This window comes from Podarcis gaigeae (genome assembly GCF_964106915.1).
Source record: "Podarcis gaigeae genome assembly, chromosome: 14".
In the NCBI taxonomy this organism is placed as follows: Eukaryota; Metazoa; Chordata; class Lepidosauria; order Squamata; family Lacertidae; genus Podarcis; species Podarcis gaigeae.
In genome coordinates this window covers 4,608,537-4,626,596 of record NC_139690.1, presented here as the reverse complement: position 1 = coordinate 4,626,596, position 18,060 = coordinate 4,608,537, and the positions used below count along the sequence as shown (strand labels likewise).

The following is an 18,060-nucleotide window of genomic DNA, read 5'->3' as shown; positions in this document are numbered from 1 at the left end:
AGAACATCACTCAGATTAATCCTCTCCCTAACATCTGTTTGTCACTTGTTTTAGTTTACCTGATACCCGCTTCAGAAATAAATGTACTTTTTCCTTTCTGTCCTTGAGCTTCTCCATAAGATGTTCAAGTGCTAATGAAAAGGTGTTCAGATGTTTTAAAAAGAACGTCCCCTTCTTTTATTGATATTCTGTTCTCTCATTCCATTCATTTGTGACCTTTTAATCTTACGCTGAGCTGTTTATATTTCTCAGTGATCAAAGCAATACTTTTGATTAATTAAAGAATGTTATGGTTTTGGATATTCATACACAGTCCTGCTGAGCTTTTGCCTTTCAGCAGTTATGGCAATGATGAAAACATTGTTTGATAGTTCTTGGTTAATATTCACTGAAACTGACCAAACAGCCTGTTTTCTGCCCTATTTCTGTGCCCTGTTTTTTGCAAAGATCAGCAGTCCTTAGCAAAACAGCTCTTGCTTGGAGTTCTGTATACTTGAATAAGAATGTGTGAGACTTACTGCCTTCTGCCTTTTAAGGATCTGATGTTAAGATATTTTACAGTTTTTAGACTGCCTTTCCATCTCACTATTCAAGATGGTAAATAGGCTAAATATTACAAGTTGCTTGTTGGAGTCATTCCTAAAATGGGTATTGGCATAGGCCTCCAGGTTTGTGTGAAATATTTATTGAGTGAAATTCATATGCCTTAGTCATGTTCTCCAGGTGTGCTCCCAGTTCTTTAGGTGCCTGGAGAAATCAGGTGAAAGCTTGCCCTGTTCATGCAACCTGTAATGCTAGTTAGGTCCTTTTATAATTAATACTTTTATAATTTATAATCTCCCTCTCCCACCTTGTTATAAATTATTCTTGGCTGCATGCAGTACTTTTTTCAGGGGGTACTCAAGGCTACGCAGTACCGACACCTCTTTTTTTGTTTGTTTGTTAAAAAGTGTGGCACTTACTGTAACAACTTCATGATGGGTACCAGCACCTCTTTTTTGTTGTTAAAAATGTGACATTCACTGTAACAACTTCATGGTGAGTACCAGCACCTATTTTTCCAGAAAAAAGCACTGGTATTTTTATTCTTGTTTTTATCAAACACTTTAGTGTTTTTTAAACATTTTAATTGTTTTGTTAATTGCCTTGAGACTTTGGCATTAAGGGTAGGCTCATATTTAGAAAATAAAAATAATCAACATTCAGCACTCATTGACAATTATTCAGGGTCCTTGGCTAGGTAAGGTAAGTCTGAAGATGCCTTAATAAAGTTATAAAACAATAAGTAGAATTTAAGCATAATAGAAACCAGCAGGTATATTATGAGATTAGCTTTTGTGGTTTTGGTTCAAGTACATCAAATGCAGTGGATTCCAGTCTATGAAGACATAAATAAATTTGTTGGTTTCTAAGGTGGAGCAAGACTTCATGTTGTTTTTGCTGCAAAACAGTCTAGTTACTGCTGTAGAAGTCAGTGCAGATGTGTGGTTTTGATCTGTAAAGTGCTGATAAGGATATGGGGAAACAAGCAACATAAAATGTAGGGTGAAGAAATTTCTGAGAAAAAATGTGTAGTTTTGTGCAAGATAGAGTAAGTCTGGGAAATATTTGTTGTGTTTGACTGTTAATTTGGAGGTAGAGAATAGTACAGTGTTTTTATGTAGGGGGAAAACCCTATTTTAACTGAATCTGAAATGTGTTGAAAGTAGGTCAAAAGAACCTCTGCCTGGTTTAGAGGCTTCTGACAAATTTCTGTTTAACTTGGGGGAATGCTGGATACTGTGAACGAAACGCTCACTGACCTGGTTTGGATGTAATGCTGAGCTATGGTTTAACATTACATGTCAGAGTCTTAGATGTAGGTACTTCCTTTCCCCCTTCTAGCACTGCTACAGTGAGCAGATCGGAATTTCTTGCTTCAATTTTTAAGTAACTGTGGTTTAATATTATGTGTGAACTTTGAAGCACTGTACTTGGTCTTCACTGTGGTTTATGGAAACAAGGCAACTTTATAGAGCTAATGTTCAGACATGTTAAACAAAAGTGAAAGTTTACAGTCTCCTTGTGGCTGCACTGGAGATGGGGAGGGGAAGCATACATTCCTGAAACTAGTTCATGTAACATTAAACCTGTGTGTGGAGTGTGTCTTAATGGTGGCCTGTTGCTGAGAACTGGCCTGCCGAGCCAATTCCGTCAGCCTCCTACAGATGGCAATATACTTGGGCAGATATAATAGCAACTTGAAATCAGTATTGTGTAGAATGTGATTCAATTTAAGTAAAAATAACAGCACTTTGGGGGCCCTTTCCATGAATGAATTCTTGTGCTTTACTGAGAGCAGGCATAGGCAACTCGGCCCTTCAGATGTTTTGGGACTACAATTCCCATCATCCCTGACCACTGGTCCTGTTAGCTAGGGATGATGGGAGTTGTAGTCCCAAAACATCTGGAGGGCTGAGTTTGCCTATGCCTGACTGAGAGCATTGACCTTCTATCAAGTTTATTCCCTTCCTTGCCTTCAAATATAAATATAAATTGGCCCATGTAGAGAAGATGGAACTTAAACAGAACCCCCCCCCCCCAAATCCGAAATCTTAGAAAGCAAAGGTTGCAACTCTCACTGTTGCTTTATTAAATGTTGCTTAGTGTCATAGTTTGAATCTTTAATGAAATGAAAGTTTTGCAGTGGGGGCTGACTTGCACTTTTTATGTTTTTAGATAAACCAAAGGAAGAGAAGAAAGATACATTTTTGGAAAAGCTTGCAACACAAGTTATAAAAAATGTACAAGTCAAAATCACAAGCATCCATATAAAGTATGAGGATGATGTAAGTAATGTGAATTCCTTTTAGTGGTGGCAAACAAAGTTAATGCTACTGTATTCCTTTGCACTGTTAACCCCATAGCATTTAATAAAGCATATAATCAAGTTGGTTTACAAAACTCAAGAAATATCAACATAAAATAGTAAATTACAACATCACTAGAATAATCCAGGTTAACCATAATCTAAAATAGCAGTTGGAAGTTGCAGTGTCCAGCACGAGGCTGCTGAACTAAGAAGGGTTTTGCTCCTTGCAGGAAGATGAGTCTCCCTATGAACCTAATTCTGGGTGCCACCACTGGGCAGGCCCTGTCCCGTGCCCACCTGCCACACATTTGGAGGTGGGGGAGAGGCTCTGAGAAGGGTCACTGAAGCAGACCATAGTTTTTGGCAAGGATTGTATGGCGGTGACAGGGGAAGTGATTCTTAAACACTGGATGCCTCCAATGCCCACTGATGCCTCCAAATTGTCTCCAAAGGTGGAAAGTATATTATAGTAATCTAGACAAGACCCATGGCAATCAACAGACTTAAGTCCATTAATTTCATTGGTTGTACACGGCATATTACTTAGCTGGATATCACCCAAATACTTCTTTTTTTACACTTGTAAATAAGGCTTTCAAAAACAAAAAATATTTGAAGATGTTTCATATTGCATATAATAATAATTCCTACTTTTATTGTTTTTAGATCACAGATCCTAGCCGACCAATTTCCTTAGGAGTGACATTGGGGGAGCTTAGCTTACTGGTAATGCTTACTGTTTTCTGGTAGAATTCAAGCCAATTTGGGAGGGGGGACCAAGAAAGCATATTTCCATGCTTTTGATTAAATAAAGAGGAAATTAGTTTGAGAATTGTAATTTACTTAGGAATGTGTACTTGTATTTAAAGGTAAATGGAAATGTGATATAATTATTATGAGCTTTTCATATAATACAGCCTGGAAATAAGGTTGCTGTGTGATCAAAGACAGACCATGGATTTCAGCTTTATTGTATGAAAAAATGAAATATTACTAGTTGCTCAGTAGCCTCAGGGAAAAATGGAAGAGGTCAGGGCCACCTAGAAAATATTTTTCTAGATTGTTGGCTGAGAAGGAATCGTTTAGAAAATAACTCTTTCCTCAGTGCTGATGCAAATGAAAACCGCTGTCGTCTGTGAAAATCATATGTCATTTGTATTTTTTCTGGAGCAAAGAAGTAGGGTTATATGGGGGGAAATGGAGCCAAGGGAAGGAAATATTCATATGCGAAATCAGCAGAGTTTAAACTCAGAGGAAGGGGACAGTAATTGCTTCCAGTGGAAGCCCCATTCCTCATGTGGTCCTTGCTCTGGAGGGCCTCAAAACTTGTGGGTACGTATAGGACATTGCTGCTGGAAAAGGGAAGATTAGAACAACTCCTTGGCAAGCAGATTAGCTACTGCACTCTGGATTCCACCCATAGTGCTTTAGCTTTCTGTTTGCTCTCTATCCCCTGAAATTTTAGGGCTTGTTTATGTGGAAATTATTTTATTGAAAATATTTTTAATTTTTTTATACTACTTACCTGATCTTTAAAATACTGTTTGGTCAAAACATGGGAAAGAAGTTGGATCATACCAAATAACCTTTTTCGTCCTGAGATTATTTGGGAAATGCCTGGAATCCACTACCTGGGGTGGGTAGTAGAGCGTACAAAGCATTTGAAATAAAACAAACATAAGTTAAATTCAATTATTTCTATTTCCAGACTACTAATGAAAACTGGACTCCTTGCATTTTAAATGAGGCTGCAAAAATCATTTACAAGGTACGGTCAGAGCCTCTGATACAAAGTTTAAGAGCAGAAATTTTATTTCTTAGTTAACCAGTTACCAGGATTCAAAGCTATTTTTGTTACACCTGTGGTATTTTTGTTCCTACCCCTACTTGAACAGTAGAGGCTGCTCCTCTCTTGTGAATACTGCAGTCTAATTGTGAAAATCTGCTTTTCAGCAAAACTTGGCTTCATCTGAACATTACTGAAATATACTCAGAGTCCTGTAGTGATTTCATGCTCTTTATTGCAGCTTGTAAAACAGTGATTGAATTGCCCCCCAAACCTCAGGCTTTTATATACAATATTTACACAATGAGTCCTGTCTGATTGGCTGATTCTTCTTCCCTCCTGGAGCCTGATTGGTCTTTTCCTGCAAGTCTATCAGTTGTTGCATTCTATGATCCTACCAGTCTAATAGGCTGATTAACTTCCTCCTGGAGCCTGATTGATCTCTTCTTGCAAGCCAATCAGTTGTTGTATTCTAGGATCCTACTTGCCTTTTGTTCTAGGATCCAAGCTTAGTACATAACAATTACAATTCACCATGCTTGCTGGCTTAATTAACAAATACCCTAGCAAATAGGAATTAATAAATACCCTAGCATGGAAACATTTCATACTACTTCACTGTTTCTCTCTACCTTCTTTATGCTACAGTATTCTTCAAGTTTAGGATTTTGGATAAAGTGTGCAAAATACACCACTGAATTCACTGTAATTTCTAATGTAAAGTTTGCTTTTGGACGTTTGGACTGAATTGCACTCTTACTTTTAAAATAAGTAAGATGTTCCTATTTGGTGAAAGATTTTATATTGTACATTTTAACAGCTGATGAGATGTGTTTGTTCTTTCAGCTTCTGCGTCTTGATTCTCTCAGTGCCTACTGGAATGTGCAGAGTGAAATGTATTATCATGCTTCCAGGGAAGAAATACTGGTAAGTTAAAGTCTCGGGGGGGGGGGGGTTGCCACCTTGTTGTGTTGCTGGCTGATCCAGCCTACCCCCCCCCCACTTAGAGCCTCTACCCACCCACCCGCTCCCCCTCCTGCCTGTAAACCTCACCCCAAACCTTCCCATCCCTTATAGCAGGGGTGCATTTAATATTTCATTAAAAGGTTGTGTTTATTTCTGGTTTCTGCCTCTGATGTTTTTTTTTTAAATGTATTTTATGTTGTTAGCCCCCCCCCCCCCCCCCGAAGGTGGTATAGGAACTTCTGTTTAAATAAAGAAGCAAGTTCTTTTGCAATGGTTAAGAGTTGCCCTGCAAGGGATAAAGTATTGTCTTTTTGATTGAAAATTATTGAACGCTAATTTAATATTAAATGCCTTGCTGTTGAATAGACTCATTTTATTTTTAAAGAACTATGTTTGCCCGAAACAGTGTATGCCCTCCCCATTCCCTTGTTGAGGTGGCTTTGGTTGCCAAAACACTCTTTTAGCTGTTAAGCAGATTAAGTTGTCAGGCTTCTTCAGTAATGTGATTACTTGAAAATGAGCTAACACATTTAATGGCCAACAGATGGTTCTTGCTAATATTTAGTACGTTATTGTTACATATGTTGTGATTTCCTTATTTTATGTTGCCATAAATATTAAATAGCAACTAAATATGATGTGGTTGAAGTTTCAAAATTATTTATTATCATTTGAATTTTTTATTATTATTTGCATTTTCAAAAACAGGAACAGAGAGCATATCTAACCCCCTCCCCCCTTCCCTTTCTTTCCCGCTTACAACTTCATACCAAATACAGCATGTATACATACACCATATGACTTCCCTTCCACCCTTTTCCTAGTTCCTTTGCTTTTCTACTACTTTGCATAATCCACTTCTTTTTAATCCTCCAATTTGTTATCTATTAAAAACTCTGTCTATTTCAATTCTGCTGGATTGTTTACACAAGACCTTCTAAGCTATGTATTTGTTTATACAGGTTCTTAAAATATTCAGTAAACATTGTCCATTCCTCCTTATATTCCTTATCTTCATTTTCTCTTATCTGGTTCGTCATACCAGTCAGTTCAGCATATTTGAACATTTTATACTGCCAATCTTCCTTAGTGGGTACTAGACTTGTTCTCCACCTTTGTGTTAATAAGGTTCTAGCTGTGGCGGTGGCGTATAGTAGTAAACTCTCTTGGTTTTTTTGGGACCTCTGTTGTTACCACCCCCAAGAGTTTTTTTAAGTATCTTTTAAAATTCATTATATAGAGTTTCCCAATATGCCTTAATGATTTTACAGGACCACTACATGTGAATAAAAGATCCCTCAATTTCATTACACTTTCAACATAAAGCTTTTTCCTTTTTTAGACATTTTCGTCAATCTGGTGGGTGTTAAATACCACCTGTGGGCCATTTTCATAATATTTTCTTTTATCACATAACATGCCATAAAATTCAAAGTTATTTTCCACAGCTTTTCCCATAATTCATAATCAATATATTGACCCACATCTTGTGCCCACTCAGTCATACTTGATTTCACAAATTCCTCTTTAGTTTCCCACACATGTGAAGCTGCTTTATACCGACTTGGATTACCTACTACAGTATGGTCTACTCTCCAAAACCATAAGCAGAGACCTTTCCTAGCCTTGTAACCCTATGACTGATGCCATGGATTTAACCTGGGATTTTGTGCATGGGAAGCATGTGCTCTACCCACTTAGCGTCAGTCCTTATTTACTTTTATCAGGATTTATATTCTGCCTTTCTATAAATTTCCCCCTTACATTTATATCCTGCCTTTCTTCTGTCATGGAACTGAAGGTGGTTTACTTGAAATTCCTAGGCAGACAGCTATCCAGGTATTGCCTAGACGCAGACCTCCTTACCTTCAGCAAGGTGTCTACCTCATGTGCCTTTAGACCATATCCCACCCCAAGTCTTGGGCATTTGTGGCTGTGTTGCCTTTCTGGAACTGTCAGGCATACATTTAGCCTTTCTACATGCTTCCCAGAAGAAGAAGAAAACATTTGATTTGCATTCTTTTTCTAATTAGCGTTAATTGATTGTTCCAGGTGTGCATTGCTTATGGTTGCCATCTTTGTGAGACTGCCATGGAAGTGGCATTCTTTGCTCAGAGCACTAGACTGCTCCGGTGTTGTGTGTGTGTGCGTGTGTGTGTGTGTGCGCGTGTGTGTGCGCGTGTGCGCACGCTTTGTATGCAGCTGTTTCCAGATTCAGTACCTGGATTCTCCAGTTTAAGGATCTAGAATCTAGATCTCCTCAAGCATGGTTAGGAAAGATTAATGCCTGAGATCTGAGAGAGCATTAAGTTGGACCTATTGTGTATAAGTCCACATACTTACTTTTAATAGGCTGAGTTGGATATTCAAACTGCTGGCCTGTAGAAGTTTCATTTTTGTCTAACACAATAGAAAGGAACTATTTCAATGAAGTGATTCCATCTATAATCTAGATAGGGAGCTTCCTCTTGGTCAGCACAAGACCCAACTGTAGTCTAGGGCATTGTGCCTAATAGCTTAAAATAATGTAGTCACTTACATTGGAAGAGGATTTAATTTTCCTGATAACAGATATGCTTTGTGGTATAGACTTAATAGCGTGTATGAAGAAATGGCAAGTTTCTTCTTCAGCATGAGTAATGCAGTGGGACAATAGCTATCTGATAGATAATCAGTCCTAGCAAATAGAATTTGAGAAGAATAAAAACCAACAGCACAAAATAATGATCATCAATGCCTAGTAAGGAAAAGCAGAACTACTCATTTTGATTCTGTGATCAGGAACAGTTAGTGCATTCACAGTTTCCATTAACCAAATGGCATAAAGTCTGGCTCCAAATCCTTAATACAGGTTGTAGAAACATAAATCTTTGGAACATAAATATTTGACAAATATGTTAAGTAATCAGTTTGCAGAGATGGTGCATATGAATAACAGTTGCATATGTACAGCTTTAGCTTCATTTTGAATGTTTTTGCCATATGGCTCTGGTCATGAGATCCTACTATCTAAACAGGAAGTTGGGGATTCAATGATAAGAACACTTTATCTAACAGTGAACAGAACCTGTTACAGTTTATAATTTAGATTCATGATTGTTTGCAATTCTTTAATTAAAAAACGTCTGTATATAAACTCTACTGTGTCTCAGTAACGAGTATCAGTCTGTTTTAGGAAACTGGTTTTTGAATCGCTAATATCCTCATTCCAAAGAGTGTTAACGACACAGTTATGAGACAAGAGCTAAATCACAACACAAATAGCATGATGGAAACAACCTCTTTCCTTTATTGCATTATTTTATTTATTCCTTTCTTTTATTGCATTATTTTATAAGTAACAGGGAAGTGAGAACATCCATAAATTCATGGCTACCTTTTCCTGGTTGAAATACCAATTTGGCTTAATTTTGTGTTTCTCTTTCACATCTGCAGATTTATTTCTTGGGACTGTAGTAATCTACCAGCTTTGCAATATATTTTCTTATAGAGGAAGGAAAATAGGGAAAATCTCGTGTCATTTAGCTTGAGTTCTCATACTTCAGTTCTTAATGTGCTTACTTGCGAGTTAAATCCTCCTATTTATTTCTGTTGTGTTGTGTCAAATGAAACATTTGTTTTCCTCTGTTTCACACACCTTGATTCCCATGCAACTTGTTTTCCACATCCTCCTCCAATGTTTTCCTTTGTGGTTGTCTACTTTAGATGGTCAGCCTACATATTTTACATACAGCTTTTCAAAGCAGTAGGTGAAAAATTTAGACCAAATAGGTATGGTTACATGCAAGTTCTGTTCATTGGGATTACTTTGAAAAACACTGGAATACTATTTTAGATAGCCTTCAGTACAAGAGATACAATCTATGAAAGTGTAATACTGTTTTGGAGAAAATGCTGTGGAACAGTTTCTGTAAATATTTTTATTATATGCAAGCTATACGTATGAATTGGAACCACGAAGTCGTGAGACAATTATGTCAGAATTGAGCTTCACCAAAGCGATCCCACTCCCCATGTCAGGGAAGAGTTAGAGTTTCCAGTTTCTCAGAGGGAGAAAGCTTTCCCCAAGGGGGGAAGGAGAACAGTGAAGCTAACAGAAGAGAGCAACAAGAACAACAGGGAGGGTAGCTCAAATAAGTGACTCTGAGGAAGAATAGTTCAGAACCGTTTATAAGATTGTTTTGTTAATACACAATAAAAAGTTATAAAAGAACAAGAAGTGTTTGTGTGGTGATCTGAAGAGGACAATGACCAATCCTGACATCCCAGTTCAGCATTCGAAACTAACCAGGCAGCAGGCGTCTTTTGCAACAAGGGGTGGTTCAGTTGTGAACAATTTCAGAAGTCTAGTTGCTGTCTCTGGTACCTGAGACTCCGGATTAAAATTGCTGGTGTCCTCTCTAAAAAGCTCTGGGAAACGGGTGTGGGTGTGTGCGCCGGAGGGAGCTTTGCACCACGCAGCGGATATGCTTAAGACAGTCCTGGTCATCAGCCTTCCTCCAGTGAGCACCAATGGGGCGCCAGGGCGAGTACAACATACAGACCCCCTTGGTCTGCTTGGGTCTCCTTGGCATTCCAAGGTAGGGGACTGAGGAGAAGGGACAGAAGTGGTGGGTGGCATGGTAGGCTTGCTGGATGTCTTGTGCAGAAGGGAGACTCATTTGGAACTGCACAGGGGAAGGTAACGTCTCCGGGTCCATGCAAAGATGCCTTTGCGGAAAGGAACACTGCAGCAGCCTGGCTGAAAGTTACACCAAAGGTGGGGAAATAGTGGGGGACCTTTCACTTCCTTGTGAGGGGCACACTGAAATAAAGAAGAATATCGTGTGCCCATCATGGGTTTGCAGTTATTTAGCTTAAGGCACATCCTTTCAGAAACTGTGCATCTGGTAGTCCTGGAAAGAGGGCAAGCGTTAGTTCTTGAAGGCTGTGGTGGTGGTGGTGGTGGTGGGGGAGACATTAAACGAAAAGCCTGAGCGTATCGGCTCCGTAGCCTGTGGCAAGCTTGCAGCCCAAAAATAAATAAAAAGTGTTGCTGATTTTTTAAAAAAATGCAAGTAGACATTCTGTGTTGGCGACCACAACCCAAGTTCCAGGAGTCATGTGGTGAATAGCTTTTCCATCTCAGTTTCTAACTGCCCCAGTTTGAATATGCATGTTTCAGATGTTTAAAGGTTTATTTTTGTCATTTACAGGAGCAGTTGAAAAGGGGAGTCCCTTCACCTTGCCAAGAGCCTCCAAATGATCAGTATAGTAAGTATGAAGGACAGAATTTGGGTTTGAGGCTACACAATTCTTGCCTCTGCTGGTAGTGAGGGGCAGCAACTCTTTACTTCAGTAGTTACTTTTTACAGTCTATTGTATAGTGCAACACTGCTTTTAACTTATTTTCATAGTATTATGCTAATTCTGATTTAAGGACTTGTTTCTCTCCCCCCCCATTAAAGTATTTAAACCAGTATCAGCATCTGCAAAGCTGTATATTAACCCTCATGCAGAACTTGAACTACAAACTCCTAAGATTGTTGGGAGCATGGAAGTCCAGAGCATTTCAGTTGAACTGACCAAGCCACAGGTAAGATGGCTTGCAACTTTATGATCTTCTTTTAGTTTTGTGCCATTAACTTCAGTCACCTGTGTAGGGCTTGCTCTTAGTTACTTGCTTATGTTGTTACTTCGCAAACCATACTGGAAGAATGTGTATGAGGACAAATACCTTAGAAATACGTTATAAAACTACATGTTTAACTAGTGAAATGTGATAGAGCCTGTTTTCTTGAGCATTTTTAGAGTAAGGAACATGTATTTCTCCCAGTCTGGTGAAAGACAGGGGTGGAAAACCTGTTTGGTCTGATGGGCCATATCATTTTCTCCCCACACCCTGCAGGCCAACTTTTACAGGTGGGTTGTTACATGTCAATCAGCATCATGACCGACATAACTGACAGTTGATCCATGAAGCGTGTGTGTCTAGGTCCTGCTTCTTCAGCATTTTCCTATAGAGAATGTGTTGGTGAAGCAGCGCTCAACAGGTTAGAACTCTTTCCCCAATCTGCTGACACTGCCCAGTAACACCAGCTGTTTGATAGGTGGGTGTGGCATGACGTAAATGACCTCCCAGTCCAAATTTTACCCTCCGGCGAGACAGGATTGGCCCACAGGGCAGAGGTTCACATCCCTGGTGTAAGGAATGTATTTCTCTCAATAGAGGTTTGCTGTACAGTGGTACCTCATGTTACATACGCTTCAGGTTACAGACTCCGCTAACCCAGAAATAGTACCTCAGGTTAAGAACTTTGCATCAGGATGAGAACAGAAATCGCGCGGCAGCAGCAGGAGGCCCCATTACCTAAACTGGTGTTTCAGGTTAAGAACAGTTTCAGGTTAAGAATGGACCTCTGAAACTAATTAAGTACGTAACCAGAGGTTCCACTGTATTGTGATCAGCATTAATTTGCCTTAAGTTCTGAAGAAAGCTTCATGTTCTTAGTACAGTGGAACCTCATGTTATGTACCGTCCTCCTTACGAATGCTTCGGGTTACGAGCTCTGCTAACCCGGAAGTAGATGCTCCTGGTTGCGAACTCTGCCCCAGGATGCGAGCGGAAGTCACGTACCGGCAGCGTGGCAGCAGCAGGAGGCGCCATTAGCAAAATAACGGTTTCGGGTTACAAACAGACCTCTGGAGCGAATTACGTTTGTGACTGGAGGTACCATTGTATATGGTTTGAATTGAGTCTGTTAAGAAAGATCTGTTGGCTAAAAATTAGGACTGACTTCTGTATTCTGACACAACATACCTCTGTGCCAGGGACAACTACTGAGTGATGGCTATTCCTTTCTTTCTTTATAAGAAAAGGATACTTGTATGTCCAATACAGTTATTTAAACTAAATAGACCTTTGTCTTGTCTCTAGTATGGCAATCTTTAGTCTCATAGCTGAATGCTTTAAATACTGTGATTTCCTGGTGGTAAGATACCATGTCCCCCTTCATTTGTTTAGTACCTTAGTATGATCGACCTTCTGGAGTCCATAGATTATATGGTTCGAAATTTCCCATACAGAAAGTACAGACCAGAGGTACCACTGCATAAGAATGCCAAACAGTGGTAAGTTGTAGACCTTTCTGTATTTGTTGTTCTTGCTTTTTAGTCTTCTTACATGCTTATGGCAAGATAGGTAATTATTCTCATGACTCAGGACAGCTAACAGCATTCCTAAAGTGTTCTTCACATGGATGGTCAAACAGAACTCCTGTATGTGCTGTAAGTGTCCACCACCATGCATACATGGTGATCTGTGAGAAAGTAGGATGTGTTCATAAGAAATATCAGGTCTCTCTTGGGCTTTCCCCATTTTTTCTAAAGCAAGCTTTAAGAAATTGAAATCCTTCTCTACTGCTACTACCCCTTTTGTTATCTTGCCCTGTTTTTGAGGCTGTTGGTTGGCTTATATTATTGAAACAAATCGACACATAGGTAGCAACTGTTGTATAAGAATATTAAACAGTTTTGTGCTTAAGTTGGAAACTAGAGTGATTTCCCACCCTCTAGCCCCATGTTCTTCGATCTTGAGTCAATGGATGTTTTTGTACTGCAACTCTCATCATCCCTGACATGACTAAGCTGGTCAACTCTAAATGCCCCCCTACGCGGTATAGCCCATATCCTATACGTGTCAAATGTCAGTTGTAGTCTGTTCTTACGGGGGGGGATTCTAATTTTTCCTGTGAGGAGTTGTGGCTTCTTCCCAGTTTGCAAAGCCCATGACTGGACTCTCAGCAGCCAACTCTCAAACATTTTGAGTATGTACAATGGATGTATCTTCTCAGATTTTTGGAAATTAAATGGCGAACAAAGAAGTTTGTATTCCATGGCATCTTTGGAAGTAATGCAACCTGAACTGGACTGTCATTTGTTTCACATACCACTCCAGGTTTCCCTCCAAGCTCTCTTTGCTTCAGTAGCCCACTTTAAAGAAAAGTAATTTACTTGCTGTTCCTGTGAAACCTCTGAAACTTGAGATTCCTTGCCCCATCTATTGCATTCTTCTGCCAGTCTCTGTTCTGTAGTATTATTCCAGGTTGCAACAATTTCTCGTCATTTGTATTGAAAATGTAATTGGGGTGGTTTTTTTTTGCAGGTGGAAATATGCAGGAAATAGCATCCTTGAAGTCCATATCAGACGATACAGCTGCATGTGGTCGTGGAGTAACATAAGGCATCATCGGCAGCTTCTGAAAAGTTACAAAAATGTTTATAAAAGCAAACTGACACAAACCAAAGTATCAGAAGAAACACAGAGACAGTTGCAGGTATTTGATGTGATTCTAGAGTGTGTGGTGTTGTAAATGCAATGCATTGCTATAAACTGGGGAAGGGGTGACACCTCCACAAATACAAAACCTTCTCAATTTCTTTCTAGTCTGGCAATTTTTTAATCCATATGTAATATTACCTTGTGAAATCATTTTGTAGATATATTTTCTAATACGGACTACAGCAATAAGAGCTGACTTATTTTGTTGGAATGAAACTGAGAGTTCACTTATGGTAGGTGCTAAGCAACATTGGATGCTATTAGCAGGATATAAAAACATAGCATGTTATTATGTTATGGTGGCAATATGATGTCACACCTTGACCAGCGTGATCAGCAGAGTATTCACAGCTTTAGCAGAGTAGTGGTCCAGCAGAGCATCAGTGTTTTCTTGCCCTCCAGTTGTCAGCCTTTCCAGAGTTGACGGTTAAAAATCTCCTTGTCCACACAGTTCAGTGTAAAGTTTTTATTGTTTTAAAACACAAAACACGTCCAACACACTAACTACATAAATGTAAGAGATGCAAGTGCATCATGAAGTGTTCTACTAAGTACAGTTCTCTGGTTTAGATGTAGAGATCCAAATATCCAGAGAGATTCAACTCAGTTCTATCCATAGTTCTACTAGTAATAGTAATGGTATTGCAAGAGGAATAATAAGTTTGGACCTAAAACACCGCTGACCGCAGCACTGACTTTATACCTATCAATGCATGTACACACATTCCTTAGAGAAAGGGAGGATGGATGACCCCCATCCAGTGGCCCCCAACCTTGAACTGTTTGTCACAACGCACTGCAGCGGGTATGCCAACCCTGAACAGAATTCAGACACGGGGAAAGGGCAGCTTGAGATGCAGACCAAGCAGTTAGTGCAATTTCACCCTTATCCCCAAATTACACCAACATAGCAGAAGAGGCTAAGGCTGTATGCCAGTGGAGGGGATTTTTTTCTGCTTGGCAGAAAATGGGCCAAATTTGACAAGCGGGTGGGGTTGCCACCTGTCAATCATCTGACACCATTATGACACACGGCAACTTTGTGTGTTTAGGGCCCAGTTTCTGGATCTTCAGAATGCTGTTTTTTGAACCTCCAAAAAACAAAAGTTCAAGAAGCAGCACAGGACTGTTTTCAAAAGAGAGACCGACCACTCCTCCAATCTAGAGCAAGGCATGCCGTCACCACCCATCAACTAATAGGGTTGTGCACCTTTCTTCAGCAAAGGAACAATTGGGAGCTCACTTTAAGCTCCTGATTGTTCATTTGAAGCCACAGTGGTATCTGCACCACACCTGATGTCCCATGATGTCAGGTGTGTGGCCATGGTTTGGGGGAAAATCTCCTCACGGGCCAAGTTATGACCCTTGGTGGGCTAGGTTTTGCCCATGGGCTGAAGGTTCCCTGTCCTTGCTCTTCTTCATATTGTTGAGTGCATCGACATAACTAATGAGGATGAGTACCATGCACAGCGTTGTGAAATGACTGCAAAGCAAGTTGGCTGTGAAGCAAAAGAGAGAAAAAAGTGGCTTAATTGATTAAATGAGACTTGTCATCCAGGTAACATCCTTTGAAGGCATTGGATGGCACATGACTGGTCCTAATACACACTGATTGATGAGATTTGCTGAAATGACTGCTAACTGCCCTGTTAAAATGTTACATTAAAGTTGTTTTTATGCATTTGTTCCACAGGATTTAGAAAAAGCTCTAGATGTGTTCAATATTGTTTTAGCAAGACAGCAAGCACAAACTGAGGTAAGCTGTACTTTATCTTTTTTCATTGCATCGTAGTTATTAAGAAATGACTACGATGAATGTAGGCAGCTTTCCACTTGCGTCCGATCTGTCTGCCTGTCAGTTGTTAGGCGGGGAGGCAGAGCAGCCTCCAGAAAGGCCTGCTGCACCCCTGGCTCGTGAGGAGACCCTCCCTGTCCTCTCTGGAGAGGGTCCCCTTGCAAGCTGGGAAGACTCTCCAGGGTGCTCCCCACTTACCCAATTTTTATCTTTACCAGATTTTTTTTTTAATAAACCTGTTCCATTATGCTTTCTGGCTAAAGTGGTGTAACACTTTAGGGAATATCTAGGGAAAGGCTGAAATTGGCTCCCATCAACACAACTAGGATTCTATAGTAAGATGTTCACCTTTGTTCTTCTTGCAGACTCCTATTACATAGTGCCTATTTATTAGTAAAACATCTCCATTCTATCCTTTGCCAAAAATTGACTTCTGGAAGCGAGAGGAAGGCCACTTAAACATGCAATGCTTAAAAAATAAAAACTAGTCTGCCATTCAACACTCATTTTTCAGTTTTTCCTTAGGAGTGATCTCTTGTGCATCCTTTGCTTATTGGTGGTTGCAATGCCACAGTGTATCTAATTTTTCTTTCATGCATTTTTTAAACTTTCCGATTTATAGGTTATAAGGTCAGGACAAAGGCTGTTGAGAAAGAAATCAACTGATGGAGAGAAGAAAGGTGGTGGATGGTTTAGTGGATTGTGGGGGAAGAAGGAATCTAAGAAAAAAGATGAAGAAGAACTTTCAGTTCCTGAAAGTAGGTTTGCATCTACAAGTAACTGGGGTACTAGATGCTTAGCTTATGTGGATTGCCTGGATTGCACAAATTTTCATATTACTGGCTATAGTGGCTCCTATATTTTCCTTAAATTTGTGGCATCATTTCAGTGATAAAATAATATCAGAGTTCATCAGTAAAAATGGAACAAGAGACACCCACACTTCATGTCTATTTGTAAAGCAATTCAGGGTTTCTATTCAATAAAATCTCACTAGAAGTTTTAGTGGAATCTTTTCTTCAAATACTGCAAGTGATGTGAAAATATTGTAAAAATAAGCAAGCACTTGAAATGAGTAGCTAATGACAATATCTCAAACCTTTTGTTCAGCTATTGATGATCTCATGACACAAGAAGAGAAGGCGAAGCTTTTCACTGCCATCGGCTATAGTGACAGTTCTCACAACCTATCTTTACCCAAGAAGGTATTTGTACCTTTTAATAAATGTAGGAATATCATGTGTGTGTGTGGCAGTTGTTTTTCTCCTAGTTATTATTTTCTTCTAAGGGCTTTTTTATTTTTTACATTGGATGAAAATGGATCCAAGAGAAATTGTTGGGTCAAATTAGTCATATTGATTTGTTTGCTGTTGGTGGGTTCTTGTTGTTTCATTGGGCTGTGTATAAAGGAGAGTCATACTGGTGTGAAGGCGTCCTCTTCTATTTGTCCCCATGTCAGTCTCCCCACCTCTTCTTCCCCAACCTTATACTGTATACAATACTAATATCTCACATCAAATGTAATTGATCTGTAGAAAAGACTCTGAAACCTGAAAAAGACAATTTACTTTTGTAAATCAAGAAAATCTTTAATAACAATTATTTTTAAAAAATGAATGCAAGAGAGGCTGAGCACTCCTAAGGTTAATAGATAAATTTATTGAACCATCATTAACTTTTAAAGTAGTTTGAAGCCTGGGTGCTTTGTCACTGGCAAATGGTGCAGGGCCACTGAATGGAAAGTAGGCTAATAGAGTTGAGAGGGACCTTGGGAACTATCTAGTCCACCCCCTTTCTCAGTGAACCTGCAGCATCCTAGACAGATGGCCTTTCATTTGGCCTTTGTTTAAATACCTCCAGTGAAGGAGAGCTCATTACTTCCTGAAGTATTCTGCTACACTGTCAAAGAGTTCATACTCTCAGCAAATTTTTCCTAATGCTTTACTCAAATCTGCTTCCCTGCAATCAGTTTTAGTCCTTGCCTCCTGGAGCAACATGTTCTGCCTAACTGCTCTGAAGGCATTTCAAGACCACAATGTCTTCTCCTTTCTATGCTAAGTATGCCTACCTCCTTCAGCCTGTTTTCATAAGACTTTCCAGACGTCTCACCGTTCTGGTCACAATCCATACATAGTTAGGCAAAGGCTAGGCCAGATGCTAGAGGCCTAGGCTTAAGCTAAATGTTCTGGGAGAATAATGTAATGGATATTGGTTTCTAAAATGGAGTATTCACCAATGATAATTTGTTAGTCCTATGCTGATATTTTGAGACATGTGCTTGTTGAAAGACTGGAGTCTTCCCACCTTGCAATTTGGTTCATCCCTGACCTAAACTATACATG

At 39.5% G+C, this 18,060-nt stretch overlaps 1 protein-coding gene across 5 annotated transcripts in view; it reads left to right on the top strand.

Annotated features, from left to right (window-relative positions):
* The window catches only part of VPS13C (vacuolar protein sorting 13 homolog C), a 98,497-nt gene that overhangs the window by 14,224 nt on the left and 66,213 nt on the right, over positions 1-18,060 (top strand). For all 5 annotated transcript variants that reach the window (XM_083712326.1, XM_083712325.1, XM_083712324.1 and 2 more), the window contains 11 exons: positions 2,719-2,828; positions 3,518-3,577; positions 4,560-4,619; positions 5,484-5,564; positions 10,799-10,856; positions 11,051-11,178; positions 12,607-12,713; positions 13,747-13,918; positions 15,617-15,679; positions 16,341-16,476; positions 16,829-16,923. In XM_083712326.1, coding sequence (XP_083568452.1) covers positions 2,719-2,828; positions 3,518-3,577; positions 4,560-4,619; positions 5,484-5,564; positions 10,799-10,856; positions 11,051-11,178; positions 12,607-12,713; positions 13,747-13,918; positions 15,617-15,679; positions 16,341-16,476; positions 16,829-16,923 — 1,070 coding nt within the window. The remainder of the gene's footprint in view (positions 1-2,718; positions 2,829-3,517; positions 3,578-4,559; positions 4,620-5,483; positions 5,565-10,798; positions 10,857-11,050; positions 11,179-12,606; positions 12,714-13,746; positions 13,919-15,616; positions 15,680-16,340; positions 16,477-16,828; positions 16,924-18,060) is intronic.